This window comes from Eptatretus burgeri, chromosome 7 (genome assembly GCF_056783735.1).
Source record: "Eptatretus burgeri isolate ZD-2024b chromosome 7, Ebu_testis_v1, whole genome shotgun sequence".
In the NCBI taxonomy this organism is placed as follows: Eukaryota; Metazoa; Chordata; class Myxini; order Myxiniformes; family Myxinidae; genus Eptatretus; species Eptatretus burgeri.
This window is the reverse complement of record NC_140967.1, coordinates 28,076,574-28,086,127: the sequence shown is the minus strand read 5'-3', so window position 1 is coordinate 28,086,127 and position 9,554 is coordinate 28,076,574. Positions and strand designations below refer to the sequence as shown.

The 9,554-nt window shown below is 39.6% G+C and overlaps 1 protein-coding gene across 1 annotated transcript in view; it reads right to left on the bottom strand.

Annotated features, from left to right (window-relative positions):
• LOC147022886 (dynein axonemal heavy chain 9-like) overlaps positions 1 to 9,554 on the bottom strand; it is a 318,333-nt gene that overhangs the window by 145,663 nt on the left and 163,116 nt on the right. Inside the window, exons 47-48 of the mRNA XM_085890311.1 lie at positions 6,626 to 6,787; positions 2,037 to 2,233 (exon numbers count right to left, since the gene is read on the bottom strand). Coding sequence (XP_085746437.1) covers positions 2,037 to 2,233; positions 6,626 to 6,787 — 359 coding nt within the window. The remainder of the gene's footprint in view (positions 1 to 2,036; positions 2,234 to 6,625; positions 6,788 to 9,554) is intronic.

Genomic DNA, 9,554 nt, shown 5'->3' with positions numbered 1-9,554 from the left:
CCCTGTTTATCCAATTCCCCCTCCATTTTGTCCTTCAACTCCCCTGTTGGTATTCCCCCCACCCCACCCTCTCACCACTGTTCCTTTTGTCTTGTTGTGTTCTGATCTGTTTAGTGTTCTAGCTCTTCCACAAGCCTTTATTCTGTGTACAAAAAAAGTCATCGTTTGGCAACCATTGTACAGGTTTCACGAGCCGAATGGTCTCTTTCTGTGTTAAAATTCCTGAGAAGGGAAGTCATCCATTATATATTGTGATCCGTGGTGTCTGTCGTGCTTTTGTCTGTCTCCCGTTTATGGTGGCCGCTTCTCTCGCTGTATTGAAAAGCTCACCATTCAATTTTGAAATGGTGAGCGAACAGGCATGAATTATGATGATGCCAAATTTTATTTTGCAACCAGGATAATTTGCTCTCTTTTGAGACAAATCCAATCTTCACAGCCCTATGTTTCTCCACCATTTTGCAGTGGGTGTATAAGTAGCTCAGAGCTTTGGTTCTGAGTGAAACCAATAGTGCAACACAATTGACCTTTTTAAAGTCCATGAAATATTATTTAAATCGATCGATTAACTTAAACTTTTCCCCTCACTTGGGAAGGGTACTCTTCCTCGTCAGTTATAAAAGCAAAAATGATCATATTAAACCTTGTTGGATTTCAACAGTGCAGTAATCATGGAGGGTTGATGGGGAGAGGGATGAATGAGCTTGGTGCAGAGATGTTTCTTGGAGGAATCTCCACAAATATGGTATTATACCTCTGCCACCAAAGATGGCCAGAGGTTATGCTTTCACCCCTGTTTGTCTGTCTGTCTGTATGCGGCCAGGATATCTTAAAAAGTTATGGATGGATTCAAACGAAACTTGGTGGACAGCTTGGGTGTGTGACAAGGCCGAATTCATTAGATTTTGCTGAATATCTGGATACTAGAATTTGAAAATTTTAAAAGTGATTCTTCACCATTCTAAGATGGGGCAAAACGATAAAGAGCATGATATTTCAAAAAGTTATGGACGGATTGGGACGAAACTTGGTAGATGAGTTGGGTAGGTGAGAAGAACAGGCCGATTAGATTTTTGTGAAGATCTGGATTCAGATCGAAGAATTTTATAGTGATTCTTCACCATTGAGAGATAGAGCCAAAAACGATACACTGTCAGACCCCGCTATTTACGGATTCGCTATTCGCGGACCCCGCATATTCACGGTTGATAAAATGTGACCTGTTTATACATTTGCGGCCCTGTGCTTCGCATACACGTGCTTTATTTTTTTGGGGAATTTTCATGGGGTTTTCACGGTCACATTCACGGTTTATTAGTGGTTTTTCGTGGCATATTCGCGGTTTTTTTACAGGCATATTTGCAATTTTTCGCTGGATTTTTGATTTTCCTATAGGAATAATGAACCGCTGAGAACCTATCCCCCCATTTTCTATTGAAACATGCCCCGCTATTCACGGATTCGCTATTCGTGGTATTATCCAGGAATATATCCCCCGCAAACAGTGGGTCCGACAGTACAACACAATATCTCAAAAATTATGGACAAATTATGATAAAACTTGTTGGATGAGTTGATTAGGTCACAAGAATAAGCCAATTAGATTTTGGTATCGGTCCGGATCCAGATCCAGCCTATCAGTGGGATACAAAATGTAAACTGTTCAAAATGGATACGAAATGTAAACTGCTGAATGTAAACTGTTCAGCCTGGGAGTGGTGTGAGCTCTACCGAGTGCCATTCTAGTTCGTATAAGTATTTAATACGTAAACAAATGTGGCACGATTTTTGACCTCCTTCCACCGCTCCCCTCCTCACCCCTCTGCCTGCCCCCCAATAGGCTCCATACAAGTCTCTTTCCTCCCTCTGCCCCCCGCTCCCCCCTACTCTTATCTCCTCCCACACTTCTTTGCCTTCTCTCTCAACTCTAACACTTCCTACCCTCTTTCTCCCTCTTTCACAAAAGGTTGATGTGAAAATGCCTTCAAAATATACTGCCGAAGATGCCATTAGCCATTTGATTTTCTTTGACTCACACATGTGCAATTGCGTCCTCAAACAGCACAAGGTCCATAGTGGCATGGACAGCATTGTATCCTTCTAGCACCTCCCTCAAGATTTGATGCAAAGCCTTCCTGCTCGGTGCAAGCAGGTACCGTGCCTCATCGATTCCCATGGAGAAGTGGCAGAAGATATCGTCCTTCCACTCTTGAAGCTCTGTCTCAGTGATATCCTTCATGACAAATAAGCAAAAGTTGTGTAAATTTCGCAAGTAATAAACATAAATTTACATTAAAGCACTGTCGTGTAACATGAAACATGTGATACAAACATGCGTTTCATAGCCAATTGGAGGCTACCAAAAAGGCAATGGCGATACCTCACCAGAAATTAGCAGGAAATTCACCAAATTGCATTTGCAGCTCCATGATACATTTTTCTTTTTAGCATATGAAATGAAAAATTCAATAACGTTCAGGTTTAATAATTCTTAAACTTTGAAATTTTAGTTAAAATCTTGTATTTTAACCTATCAAAGACAATGGAGGCACAGAAAGGTTCTTAACTTTATTGGACGGCAAATAAGAGTTATAATGATAAATTATTTTTAAATTATGTGCAATAAATGAATTAGTTGGATACAGTGGTAGCCTTGTGGTGAGGACACAGGACTAGAAACAGAGAGGGTTTGAATTGAAAACACAACTGAAGGCAGTAGTACAAAAGATTTACTTTCTTAGCATCATGGTAATTCTCCTGATACAAACTTGGTTTCTCGAAGCTATCAGATTTTCAATGAAAACCCAGCAGGCTTATTAATGACCTACAGGGAGGGAGTATAATCTGCCTGCCTTATCTTGTCTAATCTACATGTGATGCCAGTGCGCACATTGTGGTTGAATCTTAGCTTGGGAGGGGCACTATAATACCGATAATGAAAGCGGAAGTGGCAGCCAAAATGCCCATAAATCCCCAAAATATTAAATGACAATAAAATTATTAGATTTATAGTTGTGAAAGGGAAGCCCCAAAAGACATCATTTTATTTTTTAACATTGTTAAAGTGTTGGTGAACTCAGTGAAATAAAATAAATAAATAAAAAACAGCCAAGTCATCTTCTTTCGTATGCAGCACAAGGCTGTGGGTAGGGTTGGGTAAATATGATTGAAATTTTGTGTATAGCATTTTCTATGGCCGTTTTCCATGCTGAATCCGAATCCGGTCGAATTTTTTTTTTTTTACCTCTGATGACCTTTGACCACCAGAACCTTAATTTATTCAAAATGGTGGCCAAAAATTGTCATTTTTCATGTTTTCCTTCTCTAATGTGACTAATAAGGCTTGTAATATATCATTTCATATGTTTTTCAGGTCAAGGAATACGGTAATCACATTTTCAAATTGATTGGATGTTGCATAGGACCGAAATCAAGTAATTTAGGAAAAAGGAAGACTTGAAGAAAAAGAAAAATACTAGGCTATTGAATACTATACAAACTTGCAAAAAGCACAAAGGACCTTTGACCTCAGACAGTCTATATTTACTGAGTACACTATCGGAGAAATAACTTCTAGCGGAAGTGACATATTTACGCTTAACTGCAGCCCCAGACATACGCCAACAAAGACGCATGAAAGATGGAGCAGGGAAATTCCGCACTCAAAAATTCAGTTTGACCGAGCTACACAACTCTATAAAGAATACTATCAAACCCAATGAATCCGTGCAGGATAACATTAATGAACTTTTGTTGGCGGCACCGGTGTGATCTCGGTCTTATGTTGATCTGAGAATGACAAAAATTGTTCAATTTTTGCAAAATATTGTGCGGTTTTCAAAAATTGTGTTTTAAAAATCATCAAATCGTTGCATAAGTGTCATTTTGGTATTTCCTGATCAGAAAAACCTATAAATTGATATATTACAAGCCTTATTTTCTCTCGGTTGGTCAGAAATTCATCAAAATATCATTTTTTTGTCGCCATTTTGAATCAATTAAAGTTCCGGGGGTCAAAAGTCATCGGAGGTAAAAAAAATTCCAACGTTTTCAGATTCAGCATCGAAAATGGCCATAGAAAATGCTATGCGGACACTTAACTGAAAAAAAACACTATTTACTCAACCCTACTGTGGGGTAGCACCAATGGCTGAGGGTGTGGCTGTGTTGCTGATGCAATGCCCTCTGCTGGTTAGAGCAGTAATTTGTTCAGGATGCCGGTGATAGCTCGCCTACTCTTCAGGAAGGACACCGTGGGATTTTTTAACATCCACCAACTAATGCCGGCAGACGGGAAGCCAAGTTTAACATCCATCCAAGGGACGGCACACACAATGATGAATCACCCTGCCTGTGAAACACTGGGGTGACAGTTGGTAGCTGGGATAGGATTGAAACCCAGGCTAGATAGCCTCAAGGTGAGTGCATATTTTTGGGCCATCCTGCCACCCACCAGAACAACAGACCAAGTGATTATTAATAGACATAATGAAGCTATATCAATTAAGGAAGTTGCAAAACGGTTCTCAACCCCATGATATAGCAAAAAGGATGGAGATTGACCCCAAAACATTAATTTGTTTCATTTGTTGTCTAACAGGTCACAATGTCAGAACTGATGCATTCATCACCAAATTTACACCAAACAGCTTGCCAGTCACTTCATCAAAAAATGACTATCTCAGTCCAAAGCACATCAAACTATGACCAAGCTGAATAATGTCAGTGCAGACCCATTGTCTTGTCCACAACCAGTCCAACATATATTTGATCTAAATATAAATATCTGAAGATGGCTTTGTAAAAACAACACTTTGCAGATATTACTTGAAAATATTTATTAGCCAATTAAATAAACACATTCATTCGATGAAGCTTTTTTAAAAGCAGAATTGGCTGCAATGGAAAATGGAAGCACATGTATATAAAAGCCATCCTTTGAGCAGCATTTGACATCTTATAGTGATGAAATAAAATGCAAACACTTGCACATGTAGGAAGAAACGATATCGTCTAAATCAGTGTTTCTCAACATTTTTTGTCCCATGCCCCACTTTGATTTTCAAAAAAATCATACGCCCCACCATGACTGGAGACACCACAGTATATACTACATATGTATTCAAAAGGCTTTATTAAAACTTTATTGCAAATTTTATTAAATTGCTACTCACTTCAATGGGAGCCCTGCCCTTGATGCTGGCTGCAGATTTGTTTGATTTGAGGAACCAATTTTGTCAGTTTCAGCCTTAAATCAGCACGTTTCGTGATTTCCAGTCGATTTCTCTAAGCTTGCAGCAAATCGGTAACAACACTAAATCCACATTCGACTAAATAAGATGATGGAAAATTGATCAATACTTCCCTTGCCAAAGTAGTCGAGTTTGGGTATTTTTTTTTCGCTCTCCTCAGACAGCCACATCATGGTTCCTTTGATCTTGAAAAGAGTTTTCACAGACTCATCTTGTTGCAACTCGCATAACTCCTCTTGGTATTGCTCTGGTACTTCAGATAAATCCACCAGAAATGGCTGAGTCAACCAAGAAGGGAACTCCATTGCTTTCAAATCATGAAATCTGTCATTGAAGTCATTAACCAACATTTTCAAGTGGTCAACAATGACGTTCTTTGCCTCGTCAGTTACCTCACATTCTTTCAACCAAGGGAATTGGCTAAAATTTCTTGACGATATGTTGAAAGCGATCATATATTGATTCATGAATTCTGAATCCTCATGCCCCACCAAAATATTGCCACGCCCCACCTTGAGAAACACTGGTCTAAAACGTCAAACAAAGAACAATGACTGCACTGTGGTCACAACCTGCGACAAAATCCTGTAACGGGCCAAATGCGGAACGCGCATTTAAAGGGGGTACTCTTAATAGATGAACAGCGCGATTGGGAAACACACATTGACTGCGCTATTGAAAGATTAACTCAACACCTCTTATCCATATCAGCATCTGCCACGGTTATATCAGAACGAGCTGATTTGTCGCAAGGTCACGGATTGTTTATCCCTAATATGGGCCCGTTCAAAAACTATGAACCGCCATTTTTTTTTAGTAATTCATGTAACGTAATGCTTGATTACGTAATGTAACACTTGATTACCATGCATTCTGACATACCATGCGTTCTGATGGGCTTGATTAAACCTTCCTATTGTTCGACATACGATTAGATTTTTCAGGTTCCCTCATCGTAATGAACAATCGACCCAAACAAAGCCAATGGAAATCTGACGCAACAAACCTGGATAGTGTATAATCAGCAGAGGCCTCCAGGCCTAATGTGTTTGGCCAACCAGAAAACCAAGATGGTGGCCATACAATTTTGTCTGGGTGCCCTGGTGATTGGAATCAAGCAACCAATATGGGTGTGGTCCGGCAACTGTCCGACCAATGTGTGCACATTTCAAAAATCGACCCCCAACAATAACACCAAAAACAACAACAAAATAACAGCAACACAGAGCTCTTGTAGACTTGCCACATGTCGCAGGTAAAAAGGAAACACTTTTGGACTTGGTTGTGACTCACAAAGAACCAATATGATTCTTTATTTAGTTGGTGTAGGTTGGTTTGTGGATTATTTCAAGACAACCTTGAGTGATACTTACATGAAAGTGTTTTTTCACCGATGTGGCTTGGATTCTATCAAACATCTCTAAATCCCTTTCTTCCACCATCCTGTCCTTGTAAACCCGGTTGGACTCGTGCAGGAAAAGCCGCAATATATCAGTTTTGTGAAGAAAGTTTTCTGCCTTCGAGAACAGCAAGCCCTGCACGCAAGTAAGTGCAACACAATGGTCACTTAAGCCAAGCGAAGACCCACAAAAAGCAGTCCATGGGGTGTTTGAAGTCGAAACCATGCCTCCTAAGAAGGGTACAGCAAAATCCCACTGCTCCAGATATGCGGTATCATGGCTCCCTCCCCCACCCCGAGTAAGGAGACAATTAGTGAATGAAATAACAGTGATTCATATTCCCAGCTCACACATGAAAGACAGACCATTCTATTATGCCTAGTTACAAAAATAAATGTCTTTATTAAAATGACAATTGATATTACCTGAAACACAAAATGACAACAGGGCCGAAGCAAACCTTCACCTCACACTTAACATTACAGAACTCACAGAGGTTCTTTCTTGAAGCAGTGCATGTGGAAGCTCTACAGTGCAGGGATTCAAAGAGTTGCACAGAAGTGGAAGAAAAATATGAACAGGGTTCATGCTTTCAGTGATGCAGTGGAGCTGGTAGCGGTAGCATTGGCCATGACGAAAGCACGATGGAGGTTACATGCGTGATAGCCTCAGAATTAAGATAACAAACAACATCAAGGTCTCGGCAGACCATTGTGGCACAAAGTCGTATCCAGAAGTTCATTCGTTTCAGAATGTTTAGGGAAGGAAGGCAGAAGTGTAACCCTGATTCAGGAGATATGGGGTTCTCAACATGTTGGTGCCCTTGACAGCAAAATCGCATGTATTGGCAAGCACGGGCTTCAGGTCTTGGAGTCAGTGACAGTGGTGATGTGGCACAAGTAAAACACTCCTGAAGTTTGCATTGGGAACACTGGAATGTGCTTGACCAGCTGCATTGCTGAAATAATAATAATAATAATAATAATAATAATAATAACAATAATAAAGTACAAATTCCCTTTCAAGGAAGTTCAACACAGGTGTTGGCCATTAGGCTCATCAAGCCTTCAAAATGGTTGCCAACTTATGTTTATCCATGCTTTATCCTTTTTTAATGCTGAGCAAAGCAAGGAAGCGGCACGTACCATTTCTAGTCTTTAGCATGACTCGGCCAGGGTTCAGAACTGCTAACCTCCCAGACTTAGAGTGGATGCTTAAAACTTCAAACCATTACACCACCGAGTCTAACTAAATCTGCAAAAAAAAACAACCTTTGCTCTTGACTGGGTAGAACATGGTCCCAATCAGAGCTGCACAGTCCCAGACATCAGTTGTGCACGGACTCCTTCAAGTTCTCCAACACTGATATATCACCACTCGCTGCTTTTCCAAGCTGCTTGATCCCTCTGACCAACCTCCTTGTTTCATGACCTATCTCGTCGCCATTTCTCATTGGAGAATTTTATGTGCACTCCGTTTCTCAGTCAAAGTTATTGGCCAATCAGTGTCATTGTCCATTTGGTCAAAATTTACCTGGCCCATGGTCTTCATTTAGTGATCCTATAAGAAATGGTCTTAGGATGAAGCCTTGTAAAGTTACCTCACCTTTATAGCATATGCCACAAATATATTTGCAACAGAAACTAATAGGTGATGGATGTAAAATGTCTCATTTTGAAGCAAATTCCTGTTTGCACTGATTGAGCTTCTAAATTTGTATCTTCTGCTTTCAACGTAATATTTTACAAAGCTATGCCTCAATACTAAACGAAACTAGATGGTTTTCATAGAATACATAACCCCACACAGTCTTGAGAAGGACTTGGTGCAAGCCAACTCTCTTGTTTTTTAAGGTTTTTTTTCTTTGCCAAAGAAAGTTTTTTTTTTTTTTGATCAAACATGACTGCCAGACCATGTGACTGATGACGTCATCTTTATCAAACCATAGTTCTCATGGGTAGTTGATCAATTAGTTAAATTTTGCATTGTTCAGTTAAGTGGTTTCTCCTACAAAGATTTTCCCTTCGATCCAATATGGCTGCCAGAACACGTGACACATGATGGTCATTTTTATGAAAATCCTGTTCAAATTTCAAGTCAATTGCATGAAATTTGAGGATTTCAGAAATTTGCCCTTGTTGACCTTTTGGCTTATGTTGACCTCAAAAATAATTGGTAGTTGAATTCAGTGAGGGGATATGAAAATTCTGTTCAAATTTCAAGTCAAGCAGATGAAAATTGACAATTTTAGAAATTCGGTCTTTGTTGACCTTTTGCTTATGTTGACCTCAAAAATAATTGGTGGTTGGATTTCATGACCCAATATGCAAATCCTGTTCAAATTTCAAGTCAATCGGATGAAAATTGAGGATTTTAGAAATTTGGCCTATGTTGACCTCAAAAGAGTGACCGCTATATCACATGGCCATATAACATGTGGTAAAGTTTCAATTTCCTCCGCTGAACGGTACGTTCTTACTTTCGACATATAACGTACAAACGTACATACACTACTGATCGCTTAACTCTGCTTTTCGCTTCGCGAGCGCAGGGTAATAAATATTCTGCAGAAATAACAATTTATCAAAAACTATTTACAACAAACACAATAAAATAACAAAACGTAACAAAATAAAAATCCATTTTCACAACAAAAATGCTCTTTCACTACCTCCATCTCGATTGGTCAGGCACAGAGTAGAACAAGTCTTTGCTTTTATTGGTGAAATACAAATAGCTGGAATAAGTGAGCAACGTTTTACACGCAACTTTGTTTTGGTGACTGGGTCAGTGCCTGAACAATGATCTCCTACCTTTATCCGACACCTAAAGAAAGAGTTCATTTCTTAATTAGAACACACTGGTAGGGAAGAGGGGGGTAAGTTGAGCCACAGGGTAAGTT